Below are 27,596 nucleotides of genomic sequence, written 5' to 3'. Positions count from 1 at the left end.
AAGTTTTAGCGAAATCCCGAGCGAAGCGTCGATAGTAGGCGCAAAGTCCAAGGAATCTTCGCATGGCCTTCTCTGTCGGCGCTGGAAATGCCGCGACGGCGCGAATCTTCTCGGGATCTGGGCGTACGCCTTTGTTGCTAACCACGTGGCATAGGAACTTCAGTTCGTCATAGGCGAACCGGCACTTTGACGGCTTGAGTGTGAGTCCGGCGGTCTGAATGGCTTGAAGAACAGCTCGGAGTCGCCGCAAGTGCTCGTCGAAGTCACTTGAAAACACTACGACGTCGTCAACGTAGACGAGAAAGCTCTACCACTTCAGCCCTGCCGGTACCATGCCCATGACACACTGGAAAGTTGCCAGCACCGTGCATATGCCAAAAGGCATCATCTTGAACTCGAACAGGCCATCCGGCGTGACGAAAACTGTCTTCTCTCGGTTCCTTTCAAGTTTCGTCGACTTCGATCTGCCAGTAGCCACTCTTCAGGTCAATCGATGAAAAGTATCGATAGTGGTGCAGCCGGTCTAGCATATCATCGATTCGGGGGAGTGGGTAGACGTCTTTCTTTGTTACCGCGTTCAGCTGCCAGTAGTCCACGCAGAACCTAAGCGTTCCGTCCTTCTTCCTAACCAGCACGATTGGAGAGGCCCACGGAATGCTTGAAGGCTGCATTATGTCGTCGTTCAGCATTTCTTCCACTTGCTGTTGGATGACCTCCCGTTCTTTTATAGAGACTCGGTACGGCGATTGGTGCACAAGGAATGCGTCGTCCTCGGTGACGATGCGATGCTTCGCAACGGTGGTTTGGCGCACCTTCGACGACGTCGCGAAGCAGTCGCTGTATTCGGCGAGGAGGTCACTCAGCTGCCGTCGTTTCGCGCCTGGAAGCTTGGCGTCAATGTCAAGCTGCGCTGGCGGCATAATGTCTTGCTGAGGTGGCGATGATTCTTAAGAAATTGCGGCGATTTCGGCGGAGTTCCGAAGTTGCTCGATGTGGCCCACAGCGGCACCTTTTGTGAGGTGTTTCCTCTCTTCTCGGAAGTTTGTCACGAGGAGCACGGTGCGCCCATCCTGAAGTTTAGTCACTCCTTTTGCGACGCCTATTCCTCTTCCCAGGAGCAATTGAAGGCTGCCTTCCAGAACAACTTTGCCGCAGGTAGCTGCATCGGTCACAACGGGTACGACAACACTTGATCGCGGCGGCAGGTTCACGTGGTCGGCAACGGCTCGGACGGCGGCTGACGCTGTTTGCGGTTTCTCTGAAGGTGGAGCAGGCGTCTGCAGCGTCAATCTGTTTTCACCAAGGTCGATGACGGCGCCGTATTCACACAGAAAGTCCATGCCGAGAATAACGTCGTTGGCACAGTCTTGTTGAATGACGGATTGTACAGGGCACGTCTCACAGTGGATCTTGACGCGAGCGGTACATCTCCTGACTGGTGTGATGTGATGCCTTCCGGCGGTTTGTATTTGAGGTCCATCTCACGGTGTTGTCACTTTTCGCAGGCGGCGAGAGAGCCTCCCACTCAAGACTGAGTAGTCTGCCCCGGTGTCCACGAGTGCTGATGCGTCGAGGCCGTCGATAACAACGTTTAGTATCTTGGACATCGTTGCAGGGGCATAGGTGCGATGCGGGGCGTCGGGAGAGTGGGAGCGCTCCGGCGTTTTCGGAGGCTGTTTGCTACCGTCGTTTTCGGCAACGTCACCTCCAGGCGTTGCCGTACTTAGTTTTCCCGGCGACGTAGGGGAGATAGGCTCTCTCGGCGGGGTCGTTGCGCTTGGGACGCTGAACGCAGTGGCGACGGGGAGCGGGCTTCCCGGCGGAGAGACGACACTGGGGAGGGGAGCGTCGGAGGTACTCCTCGATGTCGCGAGGGCGTTCGCCGTGTCTTGGGCGCGGGTCGCTCGGGTGGAATCCGCGCAGCCCCAGTTGTCTGTAGTGGCATCGACGGTAAATGTGGCCGGCATCACCGCAGTGAGAGCACGACGGGCGTCGATCGGCCGTCCTCCATACGTCGGTCTGTCGTGGCGCTGCTTGTTCTGGGTGGGCGTGCGCCCGATCTTCCTGGCGTCGGGAGAACTGCGGCGCTAAAGGTTCACGTCGGGGTGGTGCCGTGACCTGGCGGTGAGCTTGCGGCGGTCGTCGGGCCATGGCGGCGTAGGTCAGTGTCGGTTCTTCGGGTGCGGCCACGGTGACAGGGATATCTGGTAGGGACGTTCGCTGAACCTCGTCTTGGACGACCTCGGCAATGGAGATTGAGGCCGGGCGTTCAGCAGTCGGTAGAAGCTTCATATAGAAGCTTCATAAGCTTCTTCCGGACGATGTCGCGGATGATGTCGCGAAGGCCAGGGATGCTAGGGTTGATGTCGTAGCCCGATGCAGAAGCAGCAGCGACGCTCGAGTGCCGATCGTAGTGGGTGGCTCTTGCGAGGAGGGCACGTTCCATGTTCGTGGCCTCCGTGACAAAGTCTTCGACGGTGGATGGGGGGTTGCGAAAAAGACCACCGAAGAGCCGCTTTTCTGTGGTCTTCTCCTTGACACCTCGCATTAGGATTCGCAGCTTCTTTTCGTCGGTGGCTTGAGGGTCGGCGCGAGCGACCAGGCGCAAAACATCCTCGACGAAACTGGTGGTAGTCTCGTTTTGTCCCTGTGTCCTCATTCGAAGAAGGTCCTCGGCCTTCTCCCATAGATATTGGATGGCGAATGTCCGTCTCAGCGCATCCTTGCAGGTGGTCCACGAGATCAAGGAAGTCTCGCGATTCTCGAACTAGTGCCTGGCCGTCCCTTTGAGCGCAAAGTAAAGACTCTGCAGGCGCTGTTCGTCCGTCCATCGGTTGTACTGGGCCACTCGCTCGTACTGCTGTAGCCAGTCCTCGATGCCTTCATAAGGCTCACCGTGGAAGGACGCGGGCGTACGGGCAGGGACGGGTAGACAACAACGCGCGGAGTGGTCATCGTCGCGGTCTTCTTTTTTGGTTTCTGCGGCAGGGGTCCGAGTTCCGGGGGTAGGCCTTGGTTACGGCGACTTGACCGGGCCTTGGTCTGGTCTTCTGCGAAGGGTAGCCTCCCAGGGCTGAGCACGTCACCTTGCCGGCGCGTTTTCGAAGGGGTACGGTCCAAGGGCATAGAATGCAAATACCCCGCACCTCCACCAATATGTCACGAATGACAAGAGTTGTGGAGATAGTAACTGGAGAAACTAAACGTTTATTGGGACAAACTTGTGCCCAAAAATAAAAAGGAAACAGAATAAAGCAGAGCGTCGCGGGCGTCGAAGTCGGCGTGACAGCAGAGTCAAACGCTGGGGCGAAACTGACTCCGCTCGCCTTCCGGAATCCCTTACGTATCCTCGTGAGTTTCTGGATCGTTTGGCGTAGAGCTCTCGGTGTGTAGGACATTCGGAACTCGATCAGACGAGAATGCTCTCGAACGTACTAGAAGGCCAAGTTGAAAGAATAAATAAAAGGACAGTCCGCTCACTGGAATCGAACCTACACCTTCCACGCGACAGTCAAGCGCGGCAACCACTCGGCCACGCACGCGCTTGCTCGCCAACGCGCGTGGCACTACGTCGTCACGTTATACCATGACGGGACGTAGAAACAAAAATATGAGACTGCTGATAATGGAAACAATAAAAACTAAGCTCTTTCGCTTATTGTGTCAGGAAGGTTCTCGGGTGATAAAACGAATATTGCTAGGTGGGTGCTAACCCGGCGAAACCACGGGCGCGAAATTAGGTGGAGCTACATGCTTGAAAGTTTGAGTGCGGAATTTTTTAAAGTGCTCTTCATCGTCCAGATGGCGGTGTTAGTTTGTCTCAAATAACAGTGCATTAGACGTTCAGGCAGCTACACCAACGAGAGGGAACGGTTCATGCATACACACGCAGTTTCGTCGTTCCCTGGATTTCAAACTTGGGCGCGCGATATTCGAACTCTTCTCCAATTCCCAAACGCAGTTCTAGTGTATTGTCTATATTGTCACGGGTGGTGTCCACAAGAACAATAAATAAAGAGGAACAGATAAACGTTTAATGAGGCGAACTTGTGCCAAAAATGAAAGGGGTACAAAAGATAATAACAGAGCGTCGCGGGCGTCGAAGTCGGCGTAAGAGCAGAGTCGAACGCTGGGGAGAGACTAACTCTGGCTCGCCACGCGAAGCCCCACATGTACACGCGTGGGCTTCTGCAATAATCGGCATAGAAGGTTTGACGCGTAGAACATCCGGGCCCCACAGCCCCACAGCTCCGTGAGCCCCACAGCTCCGTACGTATCTCGGTTAGGGCTGACACGCCCTGAGAGTGGAGAGCCAACTTCAAAGCAGGGGTCGATAAACACTTCACGCGACAATATTTTGCATCCTTTTCACAATCGAAGGTTATTCTGTCGAGACTTTCACGCTGATGTAGCCTAAAACACTTTGAAACAACCAATTTCGTCCACCGCGTCGACCGCGACAAACCAGCCGCCATGTTTTAAATCCAGGATTAAGAAACAACCAAAAGCAAAGCGGCCAATGTTGAGCGCTCAAGTTAAGCGTAGTTTAGTGCTAGGTTTAGGGATAAGCGATTTTGGTGCAACCGAACGAAACCGAAACTGCTTAGCGCTTTGCGCTAAGCGGTGTTGGTGCAACCGGCCCTTAATATTGCAATGCAGGAACCGACCTCGAAAAAAACAAACACCAATGCAAAATATATTAAACACAGAATGCAACAGTAGTTACCTAAAGCACCATGCGATATTATAATACACATGTATGGAGCCTCATAGCCAGATGTAACAATGAGTGCCAATACCACAACCCGAAATCGTGTGGCCATTTATGGCAATCAAAAGTGGTAGTGAAACGTGAAATATACATTGTATTTCGGAAAACCGGTGAATGTAATTAGTTTTCTTTTCCGATTTCGATTCATCAGAGGACTATTCATCTCGCTATCTGGAAATGTTTATTTTGATTGAACTCGATTACAAAATTATACATGCAAATGGTAACTTCAGAAAATGTTCAATGCTTTCAAGAATAAAATGCTGTGAAATAGGTTTCACTTCGTAGGCCCAATATTTGTTCCTAAGCCTGTTTATTGCTTGCGGAGTATGATGATTTATGTGGAATAGGATACATAGCTATTTACTTTCGCAAGGTCTAGGTGACATTCAATTAGTTACACACCTCTATCTGACACCAAATAAAATGTCGTTTGTTTAATTTTCAGATGTAGTCCGCCGTTATTCTTTTAAAATGATCAATCACATCATCAAAAAACTTCGCTGCGAAGTTTTCGGTAATTTTATTGAAGGCATCATTGCGCAACGCTTATCCGGAGGCAGAGTATTTGTCTCTAACTTTTTTTTATAGTTGGCCACTTCTCAGGCAAGCCTAATGGTTAGTCACTCAGACCTGTTGCTGAGCACGATGCGTGTAAGGCGTGTCAATGCAGGATGCTCTTTTTTAAGCCGCAATCAATCCCGAATTTGTTTCGCAGGACAGCTGTAAAGTAAAAAGGAGTTCATGAGTTCTCACCATGATTCTTGACTATCATAAGCCCCTTCCCGTCCGCTATTCCACCAAGCCAGCTGCTAAATGCGTTTCCGACTCGTCTTTAAACCTTTATATTGCCAAAGGCAACGTGTATGATTGAACATGCTCACTTCAATTGCATCGCCTGGATAGAGCGTGACTCTGTTGCAAGACGTGACTGACAATTACTAGTGTTAGCAGCTTCACTCGGCGTGTACTTCGTATTTCAGTAAAACGGGACCTACTTGATCGAACAAATGCCAAAATATGCAGAGCGTCGTCACGGCTAAGTTCAAAGCCAGCGGTGCTGCGCAAAGCTATAACTATGGTAGGCATCGGCAGCCTTGTTTCGCACATGAGTGAATGGGTTTCATAAACTGAAACGGTGCGCGAAAACTCGTCAACGTAAAATAAGGAGTCGTCAAATCGCCTTTGGGTTACCTCACGGCATAAGGATCCTCATCTTCTCGGTAGATTTTTGTGCATGCCCAGTGAAGCACAGGCTGTTGCGCCCCACGAACTGGGGGGACATGTTGCACGTTTTGGACTCCCAGGCGACTAGGGAGAAGGAAGTGACGTAGGTGTGAATGAACGTGCCTTCGCAGCACGACGCTACGCGTCATCAGCGACTCCACCAATCAACGTCCAAAGAGCGTTGTTGGCGTCACTTCCTTCTCCTTAGTCTTTTGGGAGTCCAAAACGTGCAACATAGCCCCCTTAGAAGCAGTGTTCCCAGATTCGGCTATAAATAGCCAAACTGGGCTACTTTTTTTTCTAGTTGGCGTCAAAATTTCGTGGTTGGCTATGTGGCTATTTTGGGCTATTTCTAAGAATGCTGCGAAATTTCGTCGAACCTCAAGTTTGACGCCGAACTTTGAGGTTCGGCCAGTTAATTTTTGATCTTTTGTCGAACCTCAAGTTCGACGCCGAACTTTGAGGTTCGGCCAGTTAATTTTCGATCTTTTATTCAGTTTCCAAAAAAAAAGTGTTTCTCTTTTTGCTAGTCGAGAGGAGAGAAAGGGAGGAGAAAGGCTTCAAACTTCTACAACCTTCGGGGTTTTCACAATGCGCAGTGAAGCAATGCTTGCAGAGTTCAAGCGGTCTCCCCTCTAGTGGAGATCAGTGGGTCTCTTTCCCTACAGCGCAGTGGAGTAAACCAAACAGATTGCACTATTACCACAGGCCCGGTAGACCGCCTTCAACCCGGACGTAACGTTGACCCGGACTCATATGATATGGCTCTGCCCGGACGTAGACTGAACTCTCCAAATGCTGCTTTGGTGCCCGTTGTGAGAATCCTTCGGCACCCAATTGGTTTGATGAGAAGTCCGCAGTTTCACCGCTAAACACTTGACTACCTTCCAGTCGTTGCCCACCCCAAGACAGGGCAACACAATCAGAAATGGCGTGAACTTGAATGGGTGACACTAATATTTTTCACAGAGAAAAAGAGACGGGTGGGATATTGGTAAGGACCTGAGATATTGGGGTTCTGGTTTGAAACACCCAGTGCTCTGACTGTTCTGCTTCTGTATTTTGTTCTTTTACTGTAGGATTATATCTCCCGTGCTTCACAATAAAGCTGTCTTTGTGTGTTTTGTACTTCTGAAAACCAAAGGAAGGGTCAGTTTTGTGCGGATTTTCATCCTTCTGAAGCTTTTCTTTTAATTTACAAGTAACATAATGTACACAAAAGGTGGTGCATCGGAGGCTTGAAAGAGATTGTAACGTGTATTGTATGAGTGTGAGAAATTGTCAATATAAGGCTTAAAAATCATTGATTTTAGTGTTGGCTATTTTGGGCTATATTTTTTTACGGCTTTGGCTATATTTGGGCTATACCTCCCAGTCGTTTGGCGGTTTTTTGGTGGGACCATCTGGCAACACTGCCTAGAGGCCGCGGGAGAACCTCCGCATATCATACTCGTCCCCAGGAACTTGGCCATATTTTTTCGCATTTTTCTGTTCTAGCTTCACGATAAGTCGCTTTTTTTTTTTCTTCTTCAAAGCAACGTATTACTTCTATTGAAATATAAGAGAAGTTTAAACGGCGAAATAGAACTGCGCGGCTCAAAAGAATCAGTCAGCGTTCAATCATCTCACCTGGTTTGTAAGGCCCATGCCGGCAGAAGCAGCCACTGCATTCCATCGCAGAGGCGAGAGTTGGCACTTTATATCGTTGTTTGATACTGGCCGTATAGAAGGCACTGCAGATGAAGAAATTCTTTCACGAATAAAATTTGAAAAAAAACGTCGTTCCGTCACTGGGGCCCTTCATCTTCGTTTTTTTCACTGGCAGACTGACCAGACGCTGACAGGATGCAAATCGAGCGTCACGTGCGCCGCGTGGTGGCTCTCTCTTCGCTTGGAGTGCAGCGAAAGCTATGAGCGCAAGGTCACAACTTTGAGAGGTGCGAACCTTGTTTGTAAGCACGTGCAGCGAAAGCAGCAACCGAAGCTAATGGTATATTCGGCTGGTCACTTTTGAGCGCTCCAATCATCCGAGTCGGAGCTACCAGATCCCGGAGCGCCTCCGCATCGGAGCGAGAGGATCGGCGCGCCCAGCCGAACGTTCCTCAACTTTTCGGAGCTGCAAGCCGAGCGGATAGAGGGTGGCCCGCGCCACTAGAGAACGGCGCGAGCCGTCCTCTAGCGGAACTTTTGCTTCTCGGATTCAAAGGGTTCAGCAGTATTCAGTCATCCATCCATCCGTCGATCCTTGAAAAATGGCAGCCGTCAACGCGGTCATCGCAAGCCAGCCGTGCCAAGCGGAAGTTCCTGCGAAACTATAAAAAAGACAGCATTACAGCTTGAACACTCTCGTACTTTTGTTCTTACCGCTTTGTGCGAGTAGGTTCGCACTATAGAAACATAGGCCTTGACCTTGGGCACCGTACAAGGTGCGTCAAACAACTCGGCATACTTCGCTTCGTAAACACGGCCCTCGTCGTCGTCGTCCGAACTGCTGGTGTTGTCGCTGTCAGCTAGCTTCGCCAGCAGCACTCACGGTGCCACCCCTAACATTAAACGTCTTCGTTTCAACAACATGTCACCTCAATTCGGGCAGCACAACACAACGGTGACGGCGTCGAGACTGACGGCTGTTTTTCTGCGGAGTAGTTGCGTCCTCGCCGTCCGCTTCCGACACAAAAGCAAGATGGCGGAGTGGCTGGAGTCACGTGACCGGTCGGCAGCCAGATCTCTCGCGCGCTCCCACTTCCAAGTCAGAGCGCCTCAAACCGCTCCGATTCGGAGGACGGCGAGGGTCGGAGCTTCAAGAGCGCTCCGAAAGAACCAGCCGAATATACTTGGAGCGCCTGGCATCGACCAGGCGAATGCTCACCAGCTTTTTAGAGCGCTCCAAGAGGCTGAAAAGCGACCAGCCGAATATACCATAGGAGCTCGGACTTGCAGTCCTCACTTCGATCCACGGTAACCATGGCATTTATAGCCAGGTTCGCGGATTAACCAGGGACCTGCGGATCTTTTGGTAATGACGTCAAGTTCACGTGATACGCTCATTTCTCTGGTCCGTGGACCTGGTTCCCTTAATTCGTTCGCTGTGCGAACACACCTTTACCGTTCATTTAGTCCATCTGCTCCGATAAGACAACTTTGCGGCTCCGACGACCAACGTCAGCTGTGGCACTGTTTCACCATACGGGTAGCGTAAGTGTTTACCAAATTTTTATAGTTTTTTAGGTTAAATTTTTTTCTCTCCGAATAAGCACGTGTCGTAATGGCACATAAAACTATTTCATAAAATATTATTTTGTGTGTGTCTTTCTTTCTTTTTTCTCGGAATACACATCCATTATTTTCTGCGTAATGATCAAACACAGAATAGACGAATTCAAAATCCGGAGAGCAGTCGACTTTCCAAGAATGACAATAAAAATCACGACGCCGAAAATATTATCTATAAACGTGATGCAACACACCCTGACAATGGGATGGAAAAGATTTAAAACAGTAAGAGGTACAAAAAAGAAAAAAAAAAAAAAGGACAGACGGCGTCTGTCTCAAATTTCGGTGTTAATATTTTTCGTCTCGGGTTCAGTTCGACACTTCCGCCGCAATGCATCAGAGAAGCCTTTCTGCACAGTGGAAGAACCCCAGCGCTGCTCCGCGCGTGCTCCATATGTACCTATAGAATAAAGTGACGGTGACTTCATGCATGCGCCGACCGTTTGATGAAATGGGTCTATTGGTGCCATCTGTTTGCGGCACTTGTATAAACGAGTATTCAATATAAAAAAGAAGACGACACAACCAAGCAAAACAAAATAATAGAACAAAAAAAATATTGTATGATCCTGAAAAATAAAAACAATCAATGGAGTGCATCCTGAGATGTTGCATTAGCAGCTCTGAACTTTCAAACAAATGGGTATATGACGTTTAAGGCGGATGCGCGCGGAACCACACTTTCCATTCCACGTCAAACAGGTCCCCAAGTGGTTAAACCTATTCTTCCGTCCTCCGCTAGGGCTTGCCTAATGCCTTTCGGTAGTGTGGCACGTAAAACGAGCAAGTTTGATTTGATTTTTCTCTTTCGTTACTTCTCGCATTTCGCTCTGCTTGTGATTACCATCATCTAATTTGCTCGAGTAGCGAAGTCGAGATTGTGGCCGATTTTGTAGCATAAACCATAATAGAAGTACTGAACTGTTTGCATTTAATATAGGCTCAACATGATGTTTGAGAAGACGGAGACTGTCGGCGCTGTGTTTTCATGTGGGCTGCCGGTGGGATTCCGAATGCTTATGAGAGTTGTCTGCTCCGGGGCCACTTGCGTCATTATCTCCAAAGGAACACCTTTTGAAAATATGGTGAACACTACTCGCAGACATCAGGTAAGGCAAAGTTTATGTAAGTAATTATAGTGTACTGTGGCAGAGAATATAGCGTAGAATTTCTTATTTTTTATCGTGACTGGGTCCTTTAGTTTATGGCACCCCTTTGTCGTAATGTGATTGAAAAAATGTCCAAGGCCTACAAGAAATTGAAATAAAGAAAGAGACAAAGATTTCAGTGTAAAGTAATCGTGTCGCGTGTTTGTTTAGACAGTGAGAACTTAGTTAGCCCCAGTGGCCGTGTGGTGTTTCCGTTGTAGATTGTACAATTAGCCAGTACATTACTACTGATAGCCTGGGGTCTTCAACGTGCGTCATAGAGTAGTGATACCCAACTGCAAGCTGGTACGATGCTCATCCGAATCAAAACGGGCAGGGGAGGGGATTAAACCAAAGATCCATGGATTCTGCAGCGCGAGCTTTCGTTTCCGCGCTCCGAGCTACGGTGCTCTAACATACTTAATGACTCTAAATATACACAGCCACACGGCCCATTTTGTGTGCACTTGACAGCAGTGACCGGGATGTGTGCGTGCTCTTGGGGCGGTGTCAAGCCTTTGGGAATGTCTGCACTCAATTTGATTGTTTCAATCGCCTCGTATCAAAACGAAAGGATGTCGAGAGGCTCATAGATCCACCCCACGAGAGATCAGTTAGGGGGATTCCTAAACTGCAAAAAAGTTCAGCAAAAGGAAGAAACCCTTTTCCTGATCGTGCATGGTATTGCCAACAGACATGCCCTGCTTGAAATTTCAACGGCAAATCAAAAAACCGAACACTCAAAAAATGTTAAGCAATGAGTGGCCATCGCAGCCCTCTCCGCAAGCCTAAAGAAGACCTGCCCACATCAAGTCCAACAAAGCTTTGATACCCAAATTTCACGACTTCGCAATGCCGGATATCCAAAAACCTTATTGGCCTCCATATGTGAAAAAATATGCCACAGTGGCCAGAGGAACAATGTCCAAAGTGAAGAACAAGCAAGGAAAACCAAGAAGCCCTTTGTAGTAGTCCCGTATATTCATGGGGTCACCCACAAATTGAAAAAATAGCAAACCGGCAAAACGTTCAAGTTCTGTGCTCGGCTCCCAATAAGGCTTATTCCCTACACTCTTAGAAAAAAGGGTATGGATAGTCCTCCCTTAGGGGAGGAACGGTCTTGTAACCTATGTTCCTTTAGAAAGGGAGAAACTTTCGTCCCTGAAGCAGGGGAGCAAAGTTCCTCCGTCGCTTGCATCTCCATATGGCGGCCCCGAATCGAGCAAATCGGGCCCAATAAGGCTTGACGAGGACGCTACGTCTCTTGTACGGGACGAGAGCAGCAGCAAATAAAAGCGTAACACGAGCTTTCCGCAAACTGTGTTTATTTCCGAAGCCAGATTCTCCCCACAGGTACAGAAACTTGCGTTTCGAAAGCAGTTACCCAGTCTTCTCGTCGACAGCACTGCGATGTTAAACGGAGACAACCGATACCCAGTTACTTTGCGCACTTTGCGTCTTACCTTTGGTGTTCCTCGAGTCACAATTCCTTCGTTAACCGCACATCACGGAGAAGGAACAAACTCAATCCGCGAAACCAAAAGCCGCTCTCGAAAGAACAAACTCGAAGCCGCTGTTTATCGCGTAGCGTGAAAGGTTAAGTCGCTAGCCACCAGATGGCGGGGTCTGGCAGAGTAATTGCAAGTAGCTAGGCTAGGTGGCGCTAGGTACCGCCCAATTCATGTTCTACAAAAAAATAATTTGCTCTTCTCAGGCCACTACTGAGCAGAGCCGTATATGTAGAGAGTTTGGCCATTCGTTGGGAAGTATAGGAGACAAATGAGGAGGCGCCATTGACCGAAAGCGGGCTGGGCGTGTTCCAGAGCGTCTTCAGAAATTCGAATGTGACCAACCAGAAGCCGGAAATAATACCCTGGCGGTGGTCGCGAGAAACAAACCTGTTAACTGTATTGGAGTAACTCTCGATGGCTGAAAATATGGTACACGTGATGTTTCAATCACGCTCATCCCGCTCATCCAAAATGATGGTGGAAGAGTGCGACTAGCGGAATGATCGACATAATCCGTACGCCAAGCGCCGAGGAAAGGGAATCTGCCGTCCGAGTGGTCACACTCTGTCCGCGCGAAACAGAGCTGAGCGGCGCATTCGTTTCTTACATCTTTCTGCATGATCATGATGAAAACAACACGTGCACCCTATTTTCAACCACGAAGAGTTACTACACTTCACTCTTACGCGCTAATTAAAACCATATACGAACATAGACCTTTGATCAGAACTGTTTCTCGCTACCACCGCTAGGGGATTCTTTTCGGCTTTTGGTTAGTCAAGAGAGCATGCCAAGCCCTCTTCTCGAGTTTGCCGCACGCCCTGGCTGCCCTGGCTCTGCCCGCACCTCCCATTGACCAAACTCTCTACATACACGGCTCTGCTACTGAGCTTGGGATCCTCTACTATACACACATTACGCTTATTACAAGCATCAGGTGAACATATATTGAGCACAGACACGGCACACACAAATAACAATACAACGCAACACCACACTGACCCGAACAGTAACCCGTACTCTGCGTTTCCTTTTTTATACTGGTCGTTTTGAACGTACGGAACTTTTCGGTGACTCCCTAAGCAATAAAAAATATTCCCAGCATGTTGATATTTTTCCAGCAATGTTATACCTCTGAGAGTATTTTGAATGGCTCAGGGGATTAATCTCTTATTAAAAAGTAAACGCTCGATCATGCCGTAATCATTTTAAAGCCAATAAATCAAGCCGCTCCAATGCGGTTCGAAGCCATGAGTTTGTTTCCCCACACGCCACGTCATAGACTGTATTTCTATTGGTTTTTCTATTTGTGCTGTTCGCGCAAAGCTGCAATTGCCGTGTTGAATTAATCTCTGTAGAGCGGATATTCACTCAGCTGGAAGTGATGGTTCATGGGCTGAGAAATCGCTTTTCGATCAACTTGAATGCAGTCAAAGCCGCGACTTGCGGCAGGTGTTAAGTGTACGGAGCTACGCCGTGGCGAGCCCGAAAACTTCTAGCGCTCATTCCAGCGCACCACTTGGAGGGCAGTTTCTCCAGGAACCGTAGTATATTTAAACAGCAAAATAGAGGGTACCTTTTTTATTTTTTCGCTTTTACCTACGATTGTTTTTTAATGCCGAAATTCCATACTGTAAATATACGTACTTTCCGTCACGATTTCGTACGGTTCAGTCCTTGCCCCAGAGCGCAATCGCTCTCGGGGACGAGACAATTCCGACAGTCACAGCGATAGGAGCTTCTACTGTTCAGACCAGCGTTCCAACATGGCTATCCTCACGTTGATCGATTGCACGTAATCTCTCAAGTGGGATTACACTTTTTAATGTAAAGCGGAATGTCAACCTGTGACACCCCGCCCCCTCCGATTACGGCCCGACCAACGGCATCAATGCCCGACAGTTTACGATCTCATCTTGTTGTTACACCACTGATACGCGAACACACGGTCACATCGGCGATAATTCCAGTCTCCTGTTCACAACCCACAAAACTGCCATCACGATGTTGCAGCTATGTTGCTGACACGCACAAATACAGAACCACGTTGAACGCCGGTTGCACTCGGCATCGGAAAACAGAACCGAACTCAGGACGGAAGGCACCCAGGCAGCCGGCAGCAAAACCCGCCGACCATCCAAGCGGCCATCCCCCAGTGTACGTGGCGCTGCTGGCACTGCTCCGGAACTTGGCTGTTTTCAGCGGCTTTGTTTGCTCGTTTGATAAAATTAGTGATAAAAACATCAATGCAACCGAAATGTTCTGCACGTTTAGACTATAAGACGGAATCACAGGCGGCCTTCGCTGCCGCTGAAGCTCAATCAACTCAACAGCTATTTATTAAACAACGTGCGCGACCTGCTCGAAAAAGAAAGCCGAAAGAAGATGAGTCGCGAGGGCGAAAGCTTTCTCCCGTCTGCCTGGAGAAGGAGAAAAACGTTTCGTTCCTCCCCTTTTCTCGTGTCCACTTGGGGGCGCGTCAGTAGAAGGGAGGAAGACGCGCCGTTGCTACTTTTTTCCTCCATTTTTTCTTAGAGTGTATGCCGCAAGATTAATCAGACACAAACGAACAATAAATATATGTGCGACACCCGGCACAGGACAAAATACCTTCCGTCCCCAAAAGGAGTCGCTTACAGCATACCGTTAACATGTGGACGATGCTATATTGGAGACACGGGGAGATGCATAAACGACCGTGCATGTGAACATGTGGCGAACGTTAAGAATCTCGCTGAACCAGGACACCTTGCTGCGCATTGTCGAACTTACAAGTGCAAACCAAAGCTTAAGCAAGCTATGGCATCATAGGGCACCATAAAAACAACCGCATCATCACATGGTCAATAATGTTGTTTAGGGCGAAGCTCTGGTGGCGCTTGTCTGCGTAGACGCTGAGCCGCAGCATGCTGAGACTTTCGTTCGTTTTCATCCATGTCACGCTGCGGTCAAATGCTCAAATGCGTATATAACCACGTTACATACCACACATTTTCTTTCTGACATGAATGAAAACGAACGAAAGGCTCGGTATGCTGCGGCTCATCGTCTACGCAGACAAGCACCACCAGAGCTTCGCCCCAATCAACATCATTCACCACGTGGAGACGCGTTTTTTTTTACCCTACACGAGCACGGGAGCACGTGCTCACGAGCTCGTGAGCACGTGAGCGCGTGAGCTCACGAGCAGGAGCACGTGCACCCGACGGCTGACGGACATACGGACATGGCTAGACCCTAAAGGAGTATTCACACGAGGGAGAATTTCTTCCCCGGCCCGCGCGCATCACGAGATGAAAACACGAGGCTTTTGCACATCGCAAAGCCTGACGTTTTCGTCGTGGGATGAGCGTGCCGGGGAGAAATCCCCGGGATTTCTCCCCGGCACGCGCGCATCACGAGATGAAAACGGGAGGCTTTTGCACATCGCAAAGCCTGACGCTTTCGGCGTGGGGTCCGCGTGCCGGGGAGAAATGCTCGGGGTTTTGTCCTTGACACGCGAGGAGAAATCCCCTAAAACCAGCTTCCAAGGGAGATGTTGGAGGCCTTGGCTATTAGCGCCGAGATATTTTGGTAACGCCCTCTAATAGTTTCCCTTCGTGACGTCACGACTGGGATTTTCCTCACCGTGACGTCACCAGTTGTTACCCTTGCTACTTGCCACCAGGTGCGACGACGAGTTCGATGGTGTGTTTAAAAAGCACAGTGGAAGCTAGGAACCATCGCAACCGGAACTAACACCGTCAAAGTTGACAATCTGACAATGCTCATATGCCCATGGTCTGGCCAATCGTGGAAAGCTGACCGCAGCGACGCTTTTGGTCGCGCACATCGCTAATAGACAACGAAGAGGAAAACTGTATGAGCTCCGCCTCAATAACCCTGCAACCGCAAGAAAAGCCCTTTCTGAACGGCGCCCTCCCTGCTACGTAAAAACAGATTTAAGAAAAAACACACAATTTGAGAAAAAGAATTTTTGATGCGCATAAGAATAAGTACAAGAGGAGAACGATTTATTAAAATAGTTGGCAGTCCAGCGATTGGTTGTCTTTTCTGTTTCTCCTTCCTTGTTCAGCTGGTTCCACCCGTAATCTATCAGGTGGCTGGGGAAGAGAGTAAAGGAATAGGTCGTGGAGGAAAAAAGAAATAGTTTCGATTAGTCCAGCGATGGAGAGTTTCCACAGGTGCAGAACTATAACTTGCTGTATGTGGCAACTCCTAACACTGTCAAGTTACAACCCAACGACAGCAAAGGAACCCACAAATGAAATAACCTTGACTGGAAAAAACTCTATCGAGCAGTTACTCTAGAGGTAACAAAAATCTTTGAAGGTCTAAATGTCATGATCCAGATGGCTCTCAGAAAGACGGGACACGAAATATCAATCAGCGACGCCTTATAACATCCCAGGGCAAGGTGAACGGGGTCATGCCGTGTATAGGGGCAAAACTGCAACGGGTCTAGATGACACCCTAATTAGCCACTTGGACACGGTGTCAAAGAGGTCTAGGAAACGGCTCCGGGAAGGGCTCTCAGATGTGATACTGGCATGGTGAGAACGACAGGAGGGCGCTTCAGTTACCCTAAAGTCAGTCTATAAAATTCACGCTTTCAAGTACCGCCAACCACGGTTGTGAAAACGCACAAGACACGCGCCAGGAGCGGATGCTCCTCCGCTATTAGCTTCCAAGGGCAGCTCCTTTCAGTGCTGCGCCGCGATCTGGTTCCAAGGGCCGCTCGAGGCACGCATTTTGTGCCCAGGCGCATTTGACGCTACTTGCAAGACAAACCCAAACACATGAAGAGACCTTAAGTTGCCCCACCTCCAGTGCGAGCTTTCAACCTTCAACCATACTTCGGTGTCTCGGGCACCTCGAGCGTGCGCGCGCAGCCTAAACGTGTCGGAAGGCAACAAGCTCGTGCTGGAGGTCGAACATCCTAGAGCAGGACAGAAGACGCGTAAGCGTCAGCACGGGTTTCATATCTTATGCTAATACGTCCACTTTTTTTCCTCGCTTTAAGAGCTATTTAAAGGCACGCTACAAGGGATACCGAAGGACTGGAAATTGTGAATCAGGGTGTTGTCCAAGGGGAAATAAAACAAGCTTATCCACAAAAAAAAAAAAAAAAAACTCGATTAACAGCAGTGATTTTGGTACTCTGTCAAACTCTTACGTATGTTAGGAAGCCTACACAAAAATGAGCAAAACACATGGGTATAGTAGGGAAGCTTCAAACTGGCTTCCTGAAGAGAAGAAGACTGGACGATAACCTTTTGTCATCCGGCGGGCCATGGATGTTGCCAGCCAAGAGCGGAGATCACTTTACCTGCAGCATCTGGTATCTTTACGATGCATATTCACTCATTTCATAGCAGATTAGATTAAATGGGGCTTGAGCGCAAGTAGGAGGCCAGAGGAGTGGAGGGACATTGTGGCACACTGGCCCGAGATATACGATAATCGGGCAGATGTCAGAGGTTCGAACTTAGGTAGGCTGAAGGAGTATCCGCTTTCCACGCTGCTTGAAATAATGCAAAGTGCCAGGCCTAGGAAGTGTGAGAAGACGTGTGGGTCAGGTTTCTGCGTAAGTAAGGAAACAAAGGAAGGGAAGTGGTGCTGAGAATCTCTGCTTAAAGTGAAGGAGACAAAATAGGGCTGATGGCAGTGTCACTTGAGGAGCTGCTCGAAATGTGCGGACAAGGTGGAACAACGTCGGGGCTAACGTTCAAGCGCAACAAGTGTGGGGTCCTCAGAGCAGAGAGGAAGCCACTGGATCCCCAAACGCCAAAGGTTTCCTCAACCCGAGTGACGCTCCAGGGCCAGAAAATCCAGTAGAAGGGCAAATAGAAATGCCCAAAGGCGACGCAACGACATGCACGACGATGTTTTGAGCGCCACGAGACCAAGCGACGGACCAGAGCGAATGCACCTGATGGTTATCTGGAATGCCCCAGGACTGAGGATATTCAGTCGAAACGAGACTGCGCGGGCGTCGTGGAGGATGGTAGTGATACCAGTACTTACAGTCACAACGTCGTGCAGTGGCTTTGGCGTGCACACGGAATCACTTTGATGGGAAGCAGCGAGGTGTGTGTCACCCAAGGCTTAGGGCACACCGAGACGCCGCAAGTGACTGTGTGCGGAGTAACCTCGGTTGGTCCCGTTAGAAAGCCTGTAAAGCCACCATAAAGTTGATTTTTGGCCGGCACTGATGCGCGTTGCCTGAAAAAGTAAGGCCTTTACACGCCTGCCTCAGACACATAGGCACCTTATGAAAGAAAAGCGCGTGTCAGCTCAAGGAACGCTACGAGCGGATGCTGCTGTACGAGACCCGAGTAAAGCCAAAGTGGGAGGGGGGGAATAAGTGGCGGAGGTCGTGACAGCCTTGTCGCTCTTCGCCCAGGTGTACAATAGTAACTTGCTCTCTACACCACGGGGGATGGGTGGCGTGTCCAATAATCTGACTGCTGCACCATTTGCTCCAGACTGTGCCAAGGTGCTTAGCCTGCCACATCCTGCTACATTTGACAGAACTGCAAATAACTCGAGCCATAATTGCAGCAAAATTAGCCTCAAATGATCCTACATGCCTGGCTTCACCGCAGCGCAGCCGACAGCACATTACTCCAGAGCACGATGATGTTCGTACCGGTATTTAAAAAAAAATTATTAAATAATTAAGCTTTGTGAATGTCATCAAACTGGCGACTGTGCAATCGATGATAAAAAGTAATTCCACATGAACGGCAAAAAAAAAAAAAAATACGACAGGCCGACACATGAATCTTAACGGAGTATTCGTGGTGGAATGAATGAAAAGTAAGCATGCTTGCGCTCCGAAAGTCATTTTTGTAGCCAGCTCATAAACAACGTTCTGGCTGCTCTAAAGTGACTCGGACCAACCAGATTACCGCGAGTGGGTGAACGCACCGCAGCATGGAGAACATAGGGCGAAAGCTCGCGCTGCAGAACCCAGAGGGTCCTAAGTTCAATCCCCACCAGGGCATTTCGATCTGGATGAGCATTATACTGGCGCGCGGTTGTGTATCACTACTGCGTGATGCTCTTTGAACACCTCAGGCCAGCAGCGATCCTGCGCAGGCAAAATTTATTATATACGGCGGAAACAACAGACGCCAATTGGAGCTGACCAGCTTCCGCTGTCTAAACATGCCCATAATTACACTACAATATAGTGCGAAAAATAATATTGTCTGCGAAGTGTTAAACAATTTGAAAGACAGGAGTAGGCAATGCGTAGGGACAACGTGCCGACGAGTGTTGAATGTCATGATGCTGTCCTTGTAAATCTTACGGGAGTTATGCGCTTGCACCATCCAAAGCTGTAGCTAAACAAAGCTACTCACGTGGAGCTTCAGTTTTTCCTACTAACACAGCTCTAATTCGAATGTTTCGGCTTTAGCCAATTTTGATAATACCGGCTCAGGGGGTATTTTACGGGTTTTATCGGCATAACCTAAAACAAGCAACCCTATTTATACACCACTGAAACTAGTGCCATTTTGTGGAGGAAATAACTGACCTACTTTCTTTTTTTACTAGAATTCGACATTTCGATTACTCTAACTCCTGTTGTCGTCTTCAGATCACGACGCTCTTCGCTGGCACCACGGTAATATATAAGCTGGCCAGAAAGATGATCCAAAGTGGGATTCGGCTTCCTAGCGTGAAGAACGTTCTCGTCGTCGCCAGTCGCGTAACAGAAAAGGCCGCAGAAACTATCTCATCTGCATTCTCCCTAAAAAGCTTCAGGAGCATGTACGGGACGACAGAACACTCGAACGTGATCTCCTGGCTGCCGCGCGACACAACAGAGCACAAAACAATCGGGTTCCCGGCTCCAAACGTGCAAATGAAGGTAGGTGAATTTCACGGATCAATTATTACTAAACACGATACTTTAAACGTACATCTCACCATTGCTCAAAAAAAAATCTAGATCGTTGAACTTGACACTGGAAAAGTACTTGGACCTAACGAGCACGGAGAACTCTGGGCCAAGTCACCCACCAATATGAGAGCCTACCACAACAACCCTGAGGCGACTGTCGAAGTGATTACTTCCGATGCCTGGCTCCGATCAGGTACCGTTGTGAAAACTCGAGATTTTGTAGAAGCTATTAATACGTGCCTAATACTTAAAAAAAAAAGTGGAAGCCGTTTACAACTCCCTCTAACGCCGAATTAGAGCGCAGCTCTTGAGGAGGAGTAGGGAAGGGTACTGTTGGGGGAGAGGGGTCATGTGACCTCTGGGGGGGGGGGGGGGTCACGTGAGCTCTGGGGGGGGGGGGGGTCACGTGACCTCGGGGGGCGCACAAAAAGAAACAGCGGCGATTTTATATTATACAGTAAAGTTAAAATTTCAGTATTTATTCGCTACTGGAGCGGCAAACAGAATGTAGCAGGCTCATTTCCTGTTCAAACTATTTTGAAGTTCAAAGTAACGCATCTGAATTTTGAACCCATAGAATTCGTCACCTATAAATATATGTGAAACAAGACAGAAAAGTACGGTCACGTTTCACAACCCATAAGCAAAATAACCCAGAATTCACCCCGAAGGAAAAATCCATCAATGTAACCCTGTTTGGCAGTCAATATTTTCTAGTGGACCGCTGACTGTGCCTGACTGTACGTCAAGCATGCCTGATTGGCCAACAAGTTACTCTGACCGACAGTCAAACTCCCATCAGACTCCACTTGTCGGCTTTCTGATGGTTTCCTGGTGGCAGTCGGCCGCCGCGAAATGCCATCAGGATGTCCTGGTGGCGATTCTGATTGTACATCCTTTGTCTCTGACTGTGCGTCAAAAAGCTTTGACGTGCAGACAGACGTACGGTCAAAGGACGTAAAGTTCGTTCGGATACCACTATTTCGTCAAATCTATGAATACGAAAAATAATCTATGCACAAGAAAACGATTTCGGGACGTGAGCCCATAAAACCGCTGATGTTAGAGATATGACACGCAGCCGACCGACACCCTTGATCAGAAGCCCGCCGATAGCCGAACACGCCACTTCGCTTTGCCCATAGAGGCTTCTCCGAACTTTCATGAACGATCGCTCTCGACTCGTTTTGTTTGCCCGCTTGCTCCAACCTGTCGATCCTGTCCGGGCTCTACAATGTCTTATGTTTTAGTAGAATTTCTACTCGACAAGACCCAGCCAGTTGTGAGTTCCGACGATGTAAGGGACTCAGTTAGCGGTGTAGTTGAAGACGACAAGGTGTACCAGGTCTACTGGCCGGAGACGCGCGAACAAAAGGATCGTTCTACGACGCGAAAGTACTCTGCATGGCAGGTGAGTAGAACTGAAGTACGGCGAGTGATGTACGAGTGCTTTGCATAACATGCTGAAGGCTTAACTGCATTTGCAGCAGAAGCATCTCGTGTAAAAAGAATGGTCAAATCGAGTTTCCAAGCGGTGGCATAGGATAGGGGTTAAGGTGTCCGATTTGTACGGATGTGGTCGCGGGTTTGATCCGCGGTGGTCCTGCTTTTTTTTTTTTTTCTTTTTTTTTTCTCGAACATTTTGTTTTATCGAGGCATTTGGCGATATTTACTCTTTTATAAATGCTGTTATTGTTGATGAAATTCCCTTGGCAGTGGCAGTCAGACGTCATCTGATGGACAATCAGATGACGTCTGATGGTCCATCACGTTCTACCAAGGCTGTTGACTGGCAGTCAGTGTCCCAAATTACGTATCTTGATGGAATTTTCGATAGGGGCAAATCGTCAGAAAAGAGATCACCAATTTCCACACACTGGTAGAACAATAATCGTGTTAATAAGCACCCTTGAATTACACATAATACCGTAGAGAATGTCTGGTTACATTTGGGTTTACTTTGCTGGATGTCATTTTTAATAAATGGAGCATCATAAACCACTCCAAGTAATTTCTATTAAGGGACCACTCCGGTATCTTCTTCGATGATGGTAATTCTATCGGCCTTTATTAAATCGCTCAAGGACTCTTATCACAAGTGGCTGTAAGCTGGTATTCCTTATGACCCTATCTCCATACCTAGTGGAGAAGAAATCCAAACGCTGAGCTTCTAGCGGGTACGTTCAGAACTCAGCCCACGGGGACAATATGAATTATTAGTTTTTGTTAGCGACGCAGCGCTCGGCTGGCGTAGCCGAAAGGCCGACCAACATAGTAAGCATTCTCAACATATTTACGCTCCTTTGAGCGGGCGTAATCACAGCATTTGGCAGGCACTTTTTTACAAAAGGGGAGAGGGGAAGGCAGCCAAACCACACACTGCGTTTTTCGTCGACGTCCCCTCTGTGTTTGGTGGAATGTGGCCCGACTCGCGATTTTCATGAAAAGGTGCAAAATGTATATCAGTTGCTATATTATCGCTTTTCACAAGGGGAGAGAAATAACTAAATGTTAATCAACCACGAAAGCCTAATTTCCTAATGTTTGTCTCAAGAATGTTCCTTGCAATAGCCACAATGCCAACAAGTTCCGGCTAGAGAACGGTCACGATTTCTGCTCAAAACCCTCCCTTTTATATTTTTTTTTCACATCGTGCGCCACATAGATAGTTCTTTCTTCTGTCTCAGTCCTTCATCGCTCATTCGAAAGAGTTATAGCGATTTCGTACAGTTCGCCGATAAGCCGTTGAGCGCACTGATCTGTATGACGATGTGCTGGATCGCTCATCCCCGCTTTGAGACCATTGCACGATTGTGGCCACCGGTCGGCCACCTTAAGTCGCCTATATGGAGCGTTGTCAAGCCTGGAAAGCTACCACTTGTAGAGCACATTTCATACTCAATCACCATCGTTTGTGGAAGTAGGTTGTTTATGTAAACTCTCTAACAATTGCACGCACGTTCACTCGACCAAACGCGATAAAATGCGCTTTACTGGAACATCGTTGGTGAAAACAATTAGAAGGGAAATGACATGGTGATGAAATTGCCGTAATATGCCGTGCAGAGATCGACGACGACTTAAAGGTACACCGAGCTCCCAAGAGGTCTTCCCAAAAGATGACGTCCAGGGAGCTCGGTATGCTTTCCTAAAGAACGACGTCTATAATGACCTCGAGGACGACGCTTACGACGATGTCCAGGACGACGTCAAGGAGCGCGTCTAGGACGACGTCGATGACGACCTCTAGGATAACATCACAGACAACCCCAAAGACGCCATCTAGGACGACTTTTAGGACAAAAACAAAAAGCTCTCTAGGATGACCCCAAGGACTTCCTCTAGGATGACCTCCAGGACGACCCTTAAAACGACCTCTAGGACGACATCTAGGACGACCTTGGGAGCGACCTCAAGGGCGATGTCAGCAGGTCACGTCAGCTGAAGCTGACGTGACCTGTTGTCGCGTACGAGCTTACGCGACCGCCGCTTACGCGAACGGAGGTTACGCAACCGGCGCTTACGTGATCTTGATTGCACGACCTTGCACTTCAGCCAAGGGCGGTACGTGAGTTTGAGTACGTGACCTTGAGCGTGGTTGCGCGACAAGAGACCGCCCGTTTTGGTGGCTGTGTCAAGCCAGCCATCCGGCCGCAAAGCTCGGCGAGCCGATCCTCGAGCACATGCCGGCTGTCAACTCACGAGATGATTGGCTGGCACCGCGCCGTACGCTTCCGGATACGCCGTGCCGAAATACACCGAAGCGCCGAGATTCGCTTCGCTAGGATTGCCGAATACGCGCGTATTTACGCCAACCATGAGATGTCGAGGACGCGCTCGTCTCGACGAACCTATACGTCGGGATTACGCCCGACGAAACGCCCGTAAATACGTCGGAACTACGCCCGGTGCGGTTCGGCCTGAAGGCTGCGTCAGCATTCCATTGGGGCTTGTCCTTTATTAGTGAAGCACCGATTGAACACGTGCCACATAAGAATCTTGACGCAATACTCACGTCCCCTCCACTCCCCCTTCCCTTCCCTTCCCTTCCCCCCCCCCCCCCCCCCCCCCCGGGCTGGATCAAGGTGCACCAGGTAGAAAACCCGGTGCACAGACCACGTATTGAGTGAACACCGAGCTCTGGAAAACAGAATACAGTCCCTCAATAAGCTTGACGCTTACAAGTACCGCGAACCATTGCTGTGGTAACGCGCAAGCCACGTGCCACGAGCGGGTGCACCGCCGTCATTCGCTTCTAAGGACCACCCATTTCAGTGCTGCGTCGTCAATTGCTTCCAAAGGCCGCTCGAGACACGGACCTCGTGCACTCGCGCATCTGACGCTATTTGCAAGACAAACGGAAAAACATCAAGGTGCTTTAGAACACAGCTGGATAAAGCGCCCCCTATATTTCGATTTCTTCGCCGATACTATACTTCCCCCTTCCTTTATTATCATTGCCAAGCTATTCCGCTACACTTAGCGAGAAAACTGCAGTACTCTTTAGGTCACGTGATGTCACTTGACGCCATGTGACCTATGCACCGATTCAGTTTCCGCGCTAAATTTAGCGGAGAAATCGACAAAACGTGACCTCACGTCTTGTGACCTACACATTAAATAGGTTTCCTCGCTAAATATAGGGGAATAATTTACGCCGCGTGATCTATACACCAATTCAGTTTCCCATGTAAAGTTTCGGGGAAATTGACGCCGCTTGACCCAATGTAGCGGGGAAATTGATAAAAACAAAGGTTCTCCACCTCGCGAAACGACGGTTTAAGTCTTAATCGACCGCACATTAAACACTGCATTTCATGGGTCTAGAAGCCTCTGTGTGACTTAATAAACAGCGTAAAGGTTGATTACTTAAATTTTATTCACAGGAGACATTGCATACTACGATGAAACCGGGCGCTTTTACATCGTGGAGCGAATGAAGCAATTTTATCACTGTATGGGACGGCAAGTTGCCCAGTCAGATGTCGAAACTGTTTTGTTGACTCATGAGAGCGTCGAGGAAGCAGCAGTTATTAGTCTGCCCCACGTGGAATATGGCGACGTGGGAAAGGCCTTCGTAGTCGTGAAACCATGTCACAAAGGACCTCGAGGAACCACAGCCGAGGAATTGCAGCAGTTTGTCGCAGGTAAGAGGACTTCTTTCCTCTGAGCACGGATAACGATAATGGTCAGAGTTTTTATGTATCGCTTTTTGTACACAGCGATATCAAAGGCAATATACATTGTGCTGGTTTGACATCTAATATTTGATTAACGCTGAACAGTTTAAGGTACCGTCAGGAAAATACTGACGTAAAAAAGTGATTCGCACCAGCAACGTGAAGTTCGCTAGATTTCAAGGGTGATGTCTCAACCGCCAAGTTAAGCAGCTTTCTTTGAGTCTACGCTAAAAAGCAATTCTTGAAATTCTAGGTAACAATTTTATTAGGAATGACCCTAGGTTGTAGGTTATATTCTGAGGACAACGCACTGTCCATGTACATACAAGGCCAATTCTGGGTAGGTTTTTAGCACATGAGTCTAGGTATCTGAGTAGTTTTAAACCGATCACGGCACTCTTTTTCACTCCGGCTAAATACTACGTCAGATGAATTATTGCAAGCAGCTACTGAATAATCTAGCGCTGCTAACATGAGATGGAATATATTTTCAAGCGCTTTGTATTGCTGGTAATATATTTTAAAGTTCCATAAATAATTTCAAATTTTTTTTTCCGCATTAAAAAAAGAGTTAAGTTTTCTATAATAAGAAAACACTGGATTACACGCGAACCACCACGAAGATAAGAAGACAGCACACTAGTTCGTGTGCAGACTAGTGCGAGTGCTAAGTTTTCTTTCGACTTCAAAAGTAGTAGTATCGACGTAATCGCCCATTAAGATACCTAAGTACAACATACCATAGCGCGAAAGAGACAAGGACGAAAGTAGACATGCCTGTCTACCCTCTTGTCCTTTCTAAAACCACTCTATATGGCAGCATAGTTGCCAGAGTAGCGACACGACGCAAAATTATCTAGGTGCACGACGTCAGAAGCGCCCACAGTGATCTCCGTTTTGGGCCTGGGAGGTTGCCATGGTAACCGTGCTGCTAGCGACGCCGGGCGGCAATTTTTTGCTAGTTGGATATCTCCGTTCGTCCATTAGTGGTAAAAGACGCTTGGCGTGGCGGTACGGCACGGGCCTCTGGAGGAACGGTGTGTGTTTTTTCTGTAAGTGAGACGATTTGCAGCCCGGGGACTGTCGGCCGACGAGAGCTGCTTGGTATCGTATGTGCACGGAGAAGGCGAGTGGTTTTCCACGCCGCCGGAATGGCGGCCGCTTGGTGGGACGTACGTCCCATCCTTGTACTTTCGAACTTCGCTCCTACGAAACAAAGTCCGATTACACCGGCCACGACAGGAAGATTTGCCTCGGGACATGTCTGTTCCGCCCCATAGTTAGCGAATGTATGCTTAGCATCATACTTCTTGAAGACCCAATCATTCATTCAAGATAAGATTATCTCACCGATTGGCGAGGTGCCACGTCGACGACAGTCTAACCCTCGTTTGGGCGAGGAACAGTCGACAAGGTTAAACCAAGAAGGACAGCACGGTGGTCTACAGAGGATTGTAAACGCCATCAAAAGAGGCGGATGCCGGATATGAGGTGTTTTTGCCGACAGGCCAAGTGGTCGTCCGGAAGTTTACCGGCATGCGAAATGTCAATATTTTTATCTGGTGTAGCACGGATATCCGCGTTAAAGGAACCGTGAAATGGTTTTTAACTTCTTCTTTCGTAGCTGTAATCATCAACTCAAAAGCGAATTGCGAAATCATGCGGTCGTAACATGCTAGGGCACCGGTGCGATGACCCCAAGCTTCCACCGTGCTTTTTAAGCACACCCTAGAACTTGGCATTCGCCAGTGATGATAAGTTCCGTCAGTGCGCTCATTGGCCACAAACGCGAATTCAAATATTCGTCGACGAATTAATTATTGACGAGCGCATACGCAGTTTTCGTGTCCAGTGCATGAGCTGGGGTCGGCTGACGTAAGTTTGGCCTTTGTAGGCATTGCAAAGAGGATATTTAGAACCATACACAAACGATGATAACATCATAGCACACTGACATTAATGAGCACAAAACGGGCCCAGCTACAGAAAATAAATATTACACGGAAAAAAAATAATTATGTCTGTAACTTGTTAATTACAAAGACGAACACATCTCTGATCATCTAAGTTTATTAGTATGTGTTGATGCATTGTTTTATAACAGGTCATCTTATACACGTCATTTGAGCAAACGCCAGCTTGTCACTTGAAAAATAAACCAAAAAACTCTGCGATCAAATGCAATCCATTGCAACGAAAGCACGTTATATCAAAGTCTTCAGAACTGCCAATCCGTAAAATCATCGATTAGAAGAAAAGGTTAAAGATCGCAGGTGCTTCCTGGGTAAACGTTGCTGTGGTTATTCGGTGACCCAGGGCTGAAACAACTTCCCCTAGGCCCTACACGCGAGGTATACCTTTCGTTTTCATTTTCAGAAATTCAAACTTTCAAAGGAAGCTAGAAAAAGGCGAAGATTTTATCCTAAAAGCTATATCGTAAAATCATTGAGTAGCACAAAACGTAAAGATCGCAGGAGCTTCCTCGCTAAACGTTTCTGTGATTATGCGGTTACCTGGGGCTGAAACAACTTCCCCAACGCCCAACTTGCGACTCATACATTCCGCATCGGT

General features: G+C 48.5%; 1 protein-coding gene across 1 annotated transcript; it reads left to right on the top strand.

Moving 5' to 3' along the window:
* Positions 1-17,591: 17,591 nt before the first annotated feature.
* Positions 17,592-25,162, top strand: LOC8026161 (luciferin 4-monooxygenase-like). Its single transcript, XM_040221236.1, has 6 exons — positions 17,592-17,764; positions 17,888-18,086; positions 19,540-19,812; positions 19,894-20,038; positions 24,732-24,992; positions 25,137-25,162. The coding sequence occupies exons 1-6, from the start codon at positions 17,592-17,594 to the stop codon at positions 25,160-25,162; spliced, it is 1,077 nt and encodes a 358-aa protein (XP_040077170.1).
* The last annotated feature ends 2,434 nt before the right edge of the window (positions 25,163-27,596 follow it).

This window comes from Ixodes scapularis, unplaced genomic scaffold, assembly GCF_016920785.2.
Source record: "Ixodes scapularis isolate PalLabHiFi unplaced genomic scaffold, ASM1692078v2 PGA_scaffold2__306_contigs__length_199485367, whole genome shotgun sequence".
Lineage (NCBI taxonomy): Eukaryota > Metazoa > Arthropoda > Arachnida > Ixodida > Ixodidae > Ixodes > Ixodes scapularis.
Note: the sequence above shows the minus strand (reverse complement) of the source record. Positions and strands in the feature narration are given on the sequence as shown.

Bases quoted from the DNA above. Each gene is read 5' to 3' on its own strand.
- LOC8026161 (XM_040221236.1), top strand. From the start codon at position 17,592: ATGGCAGTGTCACTTGAGGAGCTGCTCGAAATGTGCGGACAAGGTGGA. The intron at 17,765-17,887 runs GTAGAAGGGCAA...GGAATGCCCCAG, and splicing joins CTCCAGGGCCAGAAAATCCA to GACTGAGGATATTCAGTCGA. The intron at 24,993-25,136 runs GTAAGAGGACTT...GAACAGTTTAAG, and splicing joins ATTGCAGCAGTTTGTCGCAG to GTACCGTCAGGAAAATACTG.